Here is a 12,472-nt window from a genome sequence, read left to right on the forward strand (position 1 = left end):
TGCAGCCGAGGGTGGGGAAGGGCCCAGCCCTGCACCCCCCATCACAGTCACAGAAGGTGGAAAGTCAGCGCAGGACCCGGCCCTTTCCCATCTGGGAACTCTCTGGAGAGGCAGCTCCGGGCACTGGGCGCGTCACGCATCCTTTCAGGGGGTAATTAACGGTCCCACGGTGCAGGAGGCCTCGGAGCAGGGAAGTGCTCTGTAAACAGCCGCCATCAAATATGCTCATTCAGCTGAAGCCAGTGATTAATGGCTCCGGGGATTTTTGTTCCTTCCATCCTGTGTTAACAGAGACACTTCCCGGAGTTCCCAGCGGCCGCGGAGCCCCCGGCCCGGCCCCGCCATGGGCCAAGCCCCTGCCCGCGCCGGCCAGGCTCTTCCCAGCAGCGAGCGGGGGACGCCCGAGGCCACGCACATGGGGCCGGAATTTCACCGCCTGAACCCATGGCGCCCGCTTGGCGCACGAGGCCGGTCCCCCCCCCGGCCAGGGGTGAGCGAAGCCCCGCGGTAGCGGTGGAGGTGGCGCGGGCTGCGCACCCCCCGGGGACGGCAGGGCGAGCACCGAGCGCTGAGTGACTCCATCGGGGACACTGAGCAGGGTTGAAAGAAGGGAACTACCATCCTCACAGGCCATGCTCACTGCTACACGGTTTTGGGGCCAAACACAGGTAAAAAGATAAATTATCTAAACCCTGGAAGCCGCCCTTGGCTGGGGCCTGGTGCAGGTTTCTGCCAGGGCTCCTGCAACGGCGGACCAGCAGCGACAGGCCTGGGGGATCAGTCCCAGCCCCTCAGCGCCCACCAGTCCCTGCGTGGGGGGTGCGGAGCTGCGCAGCCTCCAGCCGTGAGCCAGGCCCCGAGCGGCCACTGGGGACCGGACTGAGGGTCCTGCAAGAGGTGGCTCCCCGCGAGCCCTTGGCATCACACCCCGAGGCCCAGGTGGCCTCAACAGGATGCGCCAGGTGAGAAAAGAAAAACCCATAAACCAGCATCTGAACCGGAGTCAAGCATTTACGGAGCAGACTTTTTTTTTTTAGGCAGCTTTCCCAGACGGGTCATCAGGAGATTAATGGCTACCAGAAAGTCCAGCGCCTGTGAGACGCTTCCTGTGGGTCGGTGCTCACAGAGCACTTGATGCCACGAGCACCCGGGAGCTGCCCCAGCCTCTGCCGTGGGGCTGGACGGGCAGCGTGGATCACAGAGGAAACCAGAGTTACGGAAACCTGATAAAGCCCCAACCCCGAGGGCCAGCTCCGGGGCTACTGAGCAGGGAGAGGTCAGGGAACTGGTCCAAGCTCGGAGCGACATGATGGCAGGGCCCCAAGGCAGCAGATTTGGCCCCAAGCTCCCCTGAGCCCCCCCCACAGTGACCCACCACCCTTCCCTCCACCACCCGCTCAGGGTCTCATCTGCCGCGGACTCGGAGGCCTTTTCCTCCTTCCTGGAGGCGCGGGGGCAGCTCCCCCTCCCCGAGGTGCAGACATCGGGTAGAAGGAACAAGCTTCAGCACCGGGACAGTTTTCCACCCAACAGGAAACCTTTGGGTCAGAAGGGAAATAGTGGTTTTCAAGAATCAGAAGCCCGAACAGTTTTCCTGGAAGCCAATGGTGCTTCCTCCTGAGGGGCAGGAGCCGGGGGCTCTCGCCGGGCAATGCTCGGCCCAGAGATGTTTCTCAGGAAGCAAAACAGTTCAGCGGGGAAAGACAAAGCGCAGAGGGACGAGCAGCGGCCCCAGCACAGGATACCCTACGCCAGCGCCAGAGCCCCTCGGGCCAGGGTGTAGCCACGGGCTGTCAGCACTGGCCCTCGAAAGGACAGGGCTGGGGCAGGCACTGATGAGGACAAGGGGAACAAAATTAAGGCTTCCTGCAACGTGCAAAACACGGGAAGCTCACCTGGGGGAGGCTCTGCCCTCGCCCGGTGCCATCCCCACGGCAGCCAGGCCGGGCTGTGCCTGCGGCCCCGGTGGCCACCGCAGCAAGGAGAGGGTGGCCAACAACGTGCTGTACTGAAACACCCTCCCTTCTTCTGCAAAGAGATTCAGGAAAAAAAAAACCAAAAACCTCAAGTCCAGTGGAAATGAATGCAAAAAGGCAACAGATTCTAAGAGACGGTTTGTGCCTCCAGCTCCTTACAGGATATTGGCCATCAAACCCCAGACCCCATCCAAGAGCTGCCTTGGGTGTGTTTATGCTTCTTGTGATTGTTCACTTAGTGCTGTCCTTGGGCCACCCAAAGAAGTGCTTTAATGAGTAGGATAGTATCTAAATTAAACCTGGCTGAAAATGAAGACAATGGGTCTGGGCTCTTAAAAAAAACAGCCTGGCAGGAGGCTCCTGCAGGGCAGGTGCTGGCGTGGGGAGGAGGGACGTGGGGACCCGGCCCAGGGACCTTGGGCTGGGGGCTGGCAGCCCCCTCCCAGCACACACAAACCCGCCAGCCAGGGCCCCTGCAGGCAGCGGGTCCCCTGCTCCTCCAGAGCACTTTGCTGCTCCCTACTTCACCCAATATTGCAGAAACTGCCTGAAAACAGCTTCCTCCTGCGCCAGCACTCAGCCCCCCCATGGGCTGAGCAGCAGGGCCAGCCCTCAGCCCCTTTCACGCCCAAGCGCGCGAGATGCCGGAGCTGGCTTAATGCTCACGCAGAAACCTGGAGAGCTACATAGGGTCAGGGTTGAGGGTGAGCTGGTTCCAAGCCCTTTGTGCTCTACAACAGTTTTAAAGAATTGGGAGCCATAACTCAACGCCTTGTGCCCGTTCGGGACAGGAGGCCGATGGGTGAGGCCCGACACCCCCTCCCCGACACCAACCTCTTGGCACAACCTGCCAGAGGTGCCGGGACGGGGCATGGGGCAGGCTCGGGGGAAGCTGCCTGGTAACGCGGGCGAGGGAGGATCGAGGACAGAGAACTTCAACACAACAGGAAAGCAGCAGTTTAATAAATAATCCACCGGAGGGAGAGATTAGCCAGTTCTAAACACAACCTGAACTGAAATAAATACATTTCATCGTTAGCCTAAAAAAAGAGAGGTACAGAAACGCACGCAATAGTAAACTCTGAGAGCGTGGAGGTACGGCCATTCTTCAGTGAACGTGGGCTTGGCACATGCCCACGCTTCTTAAAGATAATCCACGTTGTTAGCAGCCATTTGAGTGCAGAGAAAAGAATTAAAAAAACAGTGAAGTAAAAAGTTACTATTTTGCCAAAGTAACAGCAAAAGAGAAAGCAATGGTTTAATGCAGGTTTTTTAATGCAACAAGATCAGTTTAAACTCACTTGAACTGCTGCTGTTAGCACTGGAACTGCAGAGGGAGGGCAGTTCAGCCAATTTTTGCCTTATGTTTGGGGCATCTCTGTCACGGACCTGAATTATAAGTCACTGCAGACAAATTCTGGGAACACTTGATGTTAAACAGCCAGGCTCAGGCACTGCACAGCAGATCAAGGGGGTTTTAAGAAAAGGCTCTTTTAAAAATGTTGCTTTTTCATATAAAGTAACCAAAATTGGCAAAACTAGCTGAATGCTCCATACAGATTTTCCAGTCTCCACGTGGGACGCTGCAGAATTACCAGCCCTTCAGAATGAGACATTCTTCATTCGGGTCCGGCAACTCCAGCTCTGTCCCCGCTTGGCCCAAGTCCTCCTCGGTCCCGTGAAGGCAGAATGGTGGGTGGGTCCCATCCCCGTGCTGGGCGGGACGGAGCTACCAGGGGGCTCAGGCCCCCACCGGCCAGGTGAGAGGAACTCAAAACCGCAGAAAGGAACATCCCTGCCTGCTCCCGGGGGTCCCAGAGCAGGGCCCCGCCTGGCACAGCGAGGGACCCACCTACGAGTCACCCGCCCAGGCCGAGGCATCGCCCGGTGGCACCGCCCGACCCCAGCCCCGGAGGGGAGGGAGAGGCTGAGACGCCGCCGGCAGCAGCGAGGGGGTACAGGACAGAAACCGAGCGGTTTCAATAAACTATTCAATAACGGAAAGGACTTTTAAAAATATATCTCTATATACTTTATATCATATAAATTATGCTCATTTTTCTGTAACGTTCTGCTCTACTCTACCCGTGAAGCTCCGAGCGCCTCAGTGTGAACGAGGTAATGACTCAGTGTTTGGTTCCACTTCATCCGTGTGTGAGGGACAAACCTACCCCAGGTCACTCACAGGGTGTGAACAAACCCGTCACCAGACGCACTCGGTGAAGCTCCGGTCCCAGAAAGGCATTTCTGTGAGAACGCAGAGTTGGGATTGCTGCCTGGAAATTTAAGTGACTGAATTTCCTTCAGGAAAGGGGCTTGCCATGTACGCACAGCACGGACCATCCCTGTAACCTTCGGGAATCTGGAGCATCACCACCATGGACTGGGGAAAGCTGGAACCACCGCAGGTCGCTGGGGCTCTGCCAGCTCCGCTCCGCAGCGCGCCCGGGGCTGCACGGGCCATTGCCTGTTCCTACGGTTCTGATCGCGGGGCACTGGGGCAGACTAAACCAAACTGAATTATTTCACCTAACCGCCCCCCTCCAATAACTAACTGGTCCAGGGAAGCGATAAGCAGACTTTGTCCCATCGGCTCAGCCCAGGCAGGCGGTTCCGAGCTGCTAACGGGTGTTTGAGACCGACACGGAACCGCAGCTCCCTCTGTCCCACGCCAGCAGTAACCAGCCCTCGTGCCGGGAGAGCTCGAACCGGAGCTCATGTCCCCCCGCAGCCTGGCGCGGGGCCAAGACTGAGCTCTCCGGGGACATCCAGGTGGATTTTCCACCGAGCCCAGAGGCAAACGGCACCTGCAGCTGCTGCCGTGCAGGAGCAGCATCGCCCACAACCACCCATTCAGGGAGACCTGAATGTGAGGCCCCAGCCCCTCCCCTGTGGCCCTTCTTGCCGAGGTCACCCACCCCCCCACCCCGCGGAGGGTCCCAGGCAGCTGACAGCAGCCGCACGCTCCCCGCGCCGGGGCAGGGCTGCTCCTGGCCACATTCCCTCAATTCCCTTAACCACTAATTCCCCAAGTGTTCCCAGCTCGGTCTTTGCTTCCCCAGCGAGCGCTCGGTGCCGTCACTTCTGATCTCACTCAGATGAGAACAGTTGTGTCCTGCCCTCTGCCGTACCTCCACGTATCCACAGACAACCCGGCGTTCCCCACACATTTGTCTCGGCTGCTTTCACAACACTCAAGTTCAAGTTCCTGCTGCTCTTTCTCACCAGAGCTGAACCCCACAGCAGAGGTTGCAACTCCACTCTTCAACAGAATGAAACCCTTCAGAGCAGGCTCAGAAATGCTACGTGGAACCCAAACCTGTACGTTCAAATCAACTGTAATCATCACCATCAAGACCTTTTGGACCAAGGAAAAAAACCCAAGCTATGGTCATTATCTGGTTTTAATATTAGATGGCAAGAGCCTGGGGAAAGATCAGCATGCTTTATAAAAGTGCTCAAGATAAACAGCTATTTCTTCGACCTTTCTCTCAGGAAACCACACTTTATCCAAGTGCCTAGCAGAGTTTAGCTGTTTCTCCAAACTCCCAGAGAACTGTACTTTCTAAACAACCCCTACAGTTCCAGAAAAAAATTCTGAAAAATCCTTCTACCTACTACCCATGGAGGCAGCAGGGACAAACGTTACACCCGTGTAGCAGAAAAGGAAAAACCAAACAGGAACACAAATGTCATTGACCTCTAAGCACTTGGACCTCATGCAGTTGCCCTCTCTCCTCTGCCCAGTCTCCCGTGTGTCTCTTGCAATTTTACTTCTTCATTTTTCTTACCTTCACCAGAACATTAAGTCAGTGGATTTTTGGGGGGGTGTCCCGGTTTCGCCTGGGCCGGGCCAATCACCGACCCTCGGGCGCACGGGTCCGCTCGCAGACGCCTGGGGGGAGCAGCCGGGTGAGGGGACGGGGGCAGGGCTGGATCCTCCTTCACTCGGGCTGTTCGTGTCAGAGCTCCTTCACGTTTTACCGGCAAGTTGGGCATTTGGCAGCTCACACCGAGGTTGGAATTCCCCTACAAGGGCAGGTTTGCTCTCCAGAACCGTCCCTCCACGTGGAGCAGTTTAGCGCCTCCCCTCCGTTGGCGCCAGGTGATCAACCCCCCCCCCTCTGCACCATCTGGGCACGTTTGGCTGGAAGGGAAACCCCGTCCCTTCCCAGTAGTTGTGGGTGGCACAGTGTCACCTCCGTCCCCCTTGCCCCGGACTCCGCTGCAGGGGCTGGGCAGGTCCTTGTGCCCCCGTCAGACGCTGCTGTCCTCAAGCAGCGGCTCCTTCCCGTCCACGCCGCCAGCCTGCGGGCTGTGGGGGTGGGCCTGGGCCCCGTTACTGTGCTTCTTGTGGCCGCCCGAGCGCAGGGCCAGGGTGTGCTCCGGGATGAACAGGGCCACCAGCAGCGACAGCAGGACAGAGCAGGCCCCGAAGAGGAAGGGAGGCCCCGGGATGATGCTGCTCTGTGGGGCCAAGCAGAGGAAGGGTTAACACTTGGGCGCGGGGCGTAAGCACCCAGCACGCGGCGCGACAGTGCTGAACGGGTTACCTCGTCCGTAGGGTTGGCCATGTTGGGTTTGGAGGCCTTACCCAAAGTTTCCACCTCAGCCATTTCATTCAGCTCCACATGGAAGAGATAGAAGACAAAGCCATAGAGCGCCGGCCCCAGGCCGTTACACAGACCCCGAATTCCAGTGATCATCCCCTGCACCACACCTAGGGACAGAGTGGGGAGAGGGAGATGTGCTTCCACCCTGCTGCATTATCCAAGGACATCACGTATCTAAAAACCGGATCAAGCATTCACATCTGGATGGCCACACACTCCACAGATGAAGCGGTGGGCTGGTGATGAGCTCTGCTCAGCATCAGGTTCTACAGAAATCAGCAGGCCTGGACTGGCTGCTTCGGCAAATAAAATGAGTGTGGACACATCGGGTCCCAGTCTCCAAATGAACTGGAATTTAAGGCACCCAAGTCTGAGGGCCAGGGCTGAACACAGAGCAGCGGCCTCCCCTCTGTCTCAGACAGGCCGCCCTGAGCATCTAAGTTAGGAATTTGGGAATTCCCCCAAAGCATCAGCTACAGTCAGAGGCTGAGAATGGGAGCGCACGTCAGCTCGGGGGCGCCGCCCGCTCGCTCTGGCCCCAGACACCCACCTTGCTGGTCGGGGTCGGCGTTCCGGGACACCATGGCACTGATGGCCGGGAAGGTGATGCTCGACATGGCCGCCACTGCCCCCGCCGCCCACATCATCCTCGGGGGAAAGAGGCCACGTCAGGCGGGCGGTCGCCGGGACCAGCCGCAGCCGAGGCGGTGCCAACGGGGACAGGGACCCGCGCGGAGGGAGACAAGCTCTTACCAAGGCTGCGACCCGAAGCCGTACCAGGCCAGCTGCAGGATCTGGAAGCCCAGTCCCAACAGGATGGTGTTTTTATTTCCTATCGAACGCATCAGAATTCCCAACACTACTGTCTGGAAAACAAAACCAGGTGCTGTCAGTGTGAGTGCAAAGACAGAGAACAAGGCTGGGGACAAGTGGGTGGGAGCCGCGGGCCGTCACAGCACACGGGCTGCCGTTTGGTTCCTCAATAGCTACATCCAGGGGGTGAGAGGGACCACGGGTGAGCTGCACGTGGCACCAGCCACGTCCTTGTGGCCACAGGGACTCTGACAACTCTCCAGCCCCATCACCAGAGATTTTGGATGTTTTTATAAAGAGATGGCTGGAGTCACGAGAGAAACTGCTCCTCACCTGAGCCAGTATAGAGAGAATTCCAACTACCCCAATAAAGGCTGCCACAGTCTCCGAGGAAAAACCAATGACCTGTGAAAACAACAGAGAGGGACTTTTCAGAGGAAAAAGAGATTTGTACCACGGGAGAAAAGCCACTCGGTGTCACTGACATTTAGTGACAAGGCTTATCAGACACTTAAGCATTCATCAGCCGCGCCCTCACCATCTCCCTGCTGCCACAAGAAAACAACAGAGGATTTACCTCTGCCTGAAAGAACAGTTTTAAATCTCTGGGCTCACCTTAAACAGCTGGAAGTGGCACGGACAGGACAGACAGACAGACCACCAGCAAGAAACCAAGCAAGAGTCTGGTCAATGCCCACAGAGTGGTCACCAGACTCCCCCATTTTTTAGGAAAGCTGGAACAAGTCACTATTTCTTACAGCTTCAACCTCACTAAGCTATTGGCCAAGACGCGCCTCCCCAGGACATGCAACTGAACTACGATCTGTAGGCTGGGACTTCCTGCATTCCTGCCTTCCCTCATGGCAGGAGACTGACCTGTCGCAGGTACAGGAAAAAGCTGGAATACTGCCCGGCCTCAGGAAGGTAGGAGAGAAAGACAGTGATACAGATGAGCAGCACTGTAGAATCTTGACCCACTTTCCGCAAGGACTGTAGGACAGGGGATGGGAAATGAAAACAATTTTTTAAAAGAAGAGCTAATATCATTAAATATCCTCCAGGTACAGAGACAGCAAACCCAAGTGCTTAAGTGACCATCTTATATCAAGGAGGGGAATGCTGGAATGAAACCAGAGCAGCATTTGGGGAAGATGCCACAGCTCATCAGGGCGGGGTACGGCTGCACCAACACACCCCAGGACGAGGAACTGTTATCTCTCAGTTGCTCAGATTTACAGTCAAGTGCTTTTGGTCAGCATTGTTTTTTGCCTCAGACAATGAAAATAACCTTTCTAGCAAGCAAAGGCGAGGTGAAACTGCAAAGGTCCCGGATGCCAGGAGCACAACAGATTTCTCCTGGCACTGGGATTTACAGTCAAACCACTGGCACGTTTCCACCACAAGATGCTCTTGCCTCGGGACACCCTGAGCTGCATTCAGCTGGTCTGTAGCTCCGTGAAGCCACTCGGCAGCTTTCGAGGCACAGTCTGATGTCATTTGAAGGCTGCACCTGCGACGGAGTTAACCTACGCCCCAAATCCTTCACCTTTAGGGGAAGGCATCTTCCTTCTGAGAGAAGTTGGCAGAACTAAAGCAAATATAAGCATCGCCAGCGTGCAGAAAAGCAGCAGCAAGATGACTTACAGCGAAGGGGTCTGCCTGTTCCCAGGAGATCGGAGCTCCCCAGGAGACCGGGCGCATCTCCTCCGGCAGAGACTCCGGCACGGCCAGCAGGATGAAGCCGATGTCCAGCAAGGCAACGCCGGAGGCGAGCACGACCACCAGCGTATCGCCGTAGGCCTGGGAGAGGTACGCGCCGATGGCCGGGCTGGTGACCAGACTTGCAGCAAAGGTGGCCGACACCTGCAAGCAGAAACCACTGATACAGCCCCTTCCTCCTAGAGACCATCCTCTCCTCCAGAGGAGCCCAAGGGCACCAGCTTGGCACCTCTGACTGAGAGAACTGGGCGGGGGCTCCTGTAATGGCAGGTTCTCCTGGTGCCATCTTGGCTGAGGTCCAGCAAAGGGCGGGTGAAGCCACGCTAAGGACTCACGCAGGACTCCAGCAGTAACCCTGCAGAACGGGCCCAGCCATGGGCTCCTCGTATGCGCGGCGGTGCCCCGGCTTGCGCCCACCCGCCCCGGCACGAGGCAGCTGCAGAGCAGCTGGTTCAGAGGCTGAGCCACCTTGCAGACAGGGCTCGGGTCGCACAGAAACCAGCCCTCGCCCTCGGTGCTAAACCACACACAGAACAGAGAGACTCTGTTATCAGTGAAGCGCGAATCACCCTTCACCAACACCGTCCTCAGGCTTGTCAGTACATCCCCCACCCTCGCTTCGCACCCCTCGGACCTGCAGAGCCCCCGACATTCCTCTCAAGAGGAGAGCCCCTCAGCCCCTTACCAAGCCATACGCCGTGCTGCGTTCATGCTCCTGCGTGATATCGGCAACATAGGCAAAAATCACAGAGAAGGTGACAGCAAAGACCCCAGACATGGAAATGACAGCAAAATACCACCTGAAACGGGCATTGCCAAAGCAGAGTTAGAGAGCAACCACACGCCTGAACTGGAACCGCTCCCTTGTTCCTCCTTCACCCATCCACTCTCTAGACTGAACATCCCCCCCCCGGACAGACTCTTCCACCCCATCCCCAAGCGCAGCAGCCACAGACCCCCCGTCAGTCTCACACTCCCTCCTCCCCTCAGAGCCTCTCGCTTACAATGAGCAAACTCACCACGGACTGATCTTCATAAGGGGAATTGGTGCACACGTGAAGAAGACAGTGAGGAGGAGAAAGGATTTCCTGCCCCAGACATCAGAGAGAGCACCAATCAGTGGGGCACTTAGAAAAGAAAGCAGACCCTGAGGGAGACAGACAGGAATGGGAGAGAGAAACCCCTCAGCCAGATTCTGACCGTCCAGCCAGAGCTTTTGACAACATCATCTAGAGATAAAAATACAATGAGGCAATTCATTCCTATTTTCCACAAGCAGGCAATATTGCCAAAACAGAACAGTTTGTTAAACTGCTCACATCCTTTTAGGGAGAAAAAGCCACCCCTGGGCAGCCAGGCGCTGCCGAACACTCCAGTTACTTCAGTTCTGGGCAAGGGCTGAGCTGGTGGGGCCGGAGCCGCCTGCGGGCACAGCCCCTCGGTTAACGTCTGCGCCGCTCCGGGGAACGCTTCCTCCTTCGGGCAGAGACAACACAGACCCGAGGAGAGGCCACGGCCACTGAGCACAAATAAAATCGTTCGATGCCTCTGAAGGTCTCTCAGACCCAAGCTGGGCGGGAAGGCCCTGGGAGCACCCACCCCACACTGCAGCACACACACACCCCCCAGGGACATTTTCTGAGCTCCTCTTGCCAGGGCCGGGGCCTAACGATCTGTTTTGCCACATTCCCAAGTCAGAGCACATGGTTGCTGCCTGTTCAATACAGTCACCTCCCACTCTGTTCTGGGAATACTGGTTTAGCCCAAACTCACCACGCTGCAGCGTAGTCCCCACCCCGGCCTGGGGAGAGCCTGCTAAGGCCCCCTCAGCTTCAGCTTCTGTCACCTCTAAGTTCAGATGTCACTGATTTTTTCTTTCGTTGCACTCCAGAACACAGCCACAGGGCTGACCTCATGCTGATTAGCATATTTTCAGCTGAAACACGCAGCTGTTCCAGCCCCAAGGCCAGGCTGACAAGCAGCACATTGTTAACTCTGCTCAGCAACACCAAGCACACAACCGCCCCATGCCTACACGCCCCCAGCGCCTCGTCCCACGCCCGCTCTGCCAGCAGCGCCCAAAACAAAACACCAACACCATCTGTCCTATGTGGGCTGACATAAGCAGGTGACACAGGTTGGGACGGCGTGAACTCCCTGCCCTGATCACAGATCCAGAGGGAAGCCTGGAAGGAACGTTCCCTTACCTTGACTCCATGAATCAGGCCATTCATCAAGAACGTATGCTGAGGAAAAGTCTGGTGTAACACCTGGGAAAAGCAAAAACCAAAGAACAGAGCTGGCAACTTTTGCAAAATTTCCATAAGCACCTGACAGCAAGGTGCCTGGAAGAGCAGAAACCAGGGAAGTGGGAAGCAGAGCACCGACCCCAACACTGCTGCACCGGCGTGAGGAGCCCTGCCTCCCCTCCCCACCACGAGCAGCCGCTTCCTTTAATACCTCACAGGTCTATAAATTATTCCAGCACACTTGGGCGAGGCTCAGGGGACCTGAAACGTGCCTTTCTCCATCCCTGCACCATCTGATTCTGTCCGTTTTTTACTTCTTGTGGCCACACAACTTCTCTGCTGCTCTCTCCCCCTTCTGTACCATCTATATGTTCAATTTGCAGTTCATACCACTAAGCTAATCCTGTATTTCTAAATGCCTTTGCATAAACACAGGCCCCTTCTGCATAGTCACCTGGATATCAGAGATCAGGACAAAACCACACACGGCATGTTAGGCTTCAATGCGAGCTGACATACCACCACCAGGAAATGCATTTAAAAAGCTGAGAATTCTCCCTGAAGTTGCCCCATCAGAAGTTTACAGTTCCTTAACTAAAGGCAAATACCCAAAACAAGATTTTAAGTTTCTTTAATAAAACTATCCCTCTGCACTTGACTTCACCGTGAAGTTGCTGCTTGTGTTAATCACAACCCAGGAATCACCTCTGGGCTCTCCAGGAGCTGCTGGGAAATTGACTCTGACCAGAAATCTCCTTTATCCCTAATATGGTGTTGGGTGAAAGGTGCAGTCTTTGGATAAAAAAAAATTTTTGCTCAACTTTCTTTTATTAAGCTCCCAAGTGCACTTTTTTTTAAAAAAACACCTAGAAAAAAAAAAGGGGAATAAATGACAGTAAACTACCAGTAAATTCTAGTAATTTCTTGTCAGGTCTTTCACTCCTGCTTTCTTGAAATCCTCCAAAAACTTTCAAAAATCTAACTCATGCTCTGCTCCAAGTCGAGCTAAAATAATTGCCCAACTCTATAAAGAAACTACTGTAGCTCCAGGTTTTTCAGGCACAGAGGATCCCATCTCGATCTGCGCCCGGGGGGGGGGGGG

General features: G+C 55.9%; 1 protein-coding gene across 2 annotated transcripts in view; it reads right to left on the minus strand.

Moving 5' to 3' along the window:
- Window positions 1-4,038: 4,038 nt before the first annotated feature.
- The window catches only part of LOC113489381 (hippocampus abundant transcript 1 protein-like), a 10,302-nt gene continuing 1,868 nt past the window's right edge, over window positions 4,039-12,472 (minus strand). Inside the window, exons 3-12 of one of the 2 annotated variants that reach the window (XM_026865054.1) lie at window positions 11,329-11,391; window positions 10,141-10,268; window positions 9,807-9,921; window positions 9,047-9,265; window positions 8,279-8,392; window positions 7,736-7,807; window positions 7,343-7,455; window positions 7,140-7,237; window positions 6,571-6,696; window positions 4,039-6,443 (exon numbers count right to left, since the gene is read on the minus strand). In XM_026865054.1, coding sequence (XP_026720855.1) covers window positions 6,316-6,443; window positions 6,571-6,696; window positions 7,140-7,237; window positions 7,343-7,455; window positions 7,736-7,807; window positions 8,279-8,392; window positions 9,047-9,265; window positions 9,807-9,921; window positions 10,141-10,268; window positions 11,329-11,391 — 1,176 coding nt within the window. In that variant the 3' untranslated portion in view covers window positions 4,039-6,315. Of the gene's footprint in view, window positions 6,444-6,529; window positions 6,697-7,139; window positions 7,238-7,342; window positions 7,456-7,735; window positions 7,808-8,278; window positions 8,393-9,046; window positions 9,266-9,806; window positions 9,922-10,140; window positions 10,269-11,328; window positions 11,392-12,472 lie in introns of both variants that reach the window. The other variant, XM_026865053.1, reaches the window with a different exon arrangement.

This window comes from Athene cunicularia, assembly GCF_003259725.1.
Source record: "Athene cunicularia isolate RWA chromosome 28 unlocalized genomic scaffold, athCun1 chr28_part1, whole genome shotgun sequence".
Lineage (NCBI taxonomy): Eukaryota > Metazoa > Chordata > Aves > Strigiformes > Strigidae > Athene > Athene cunicularia.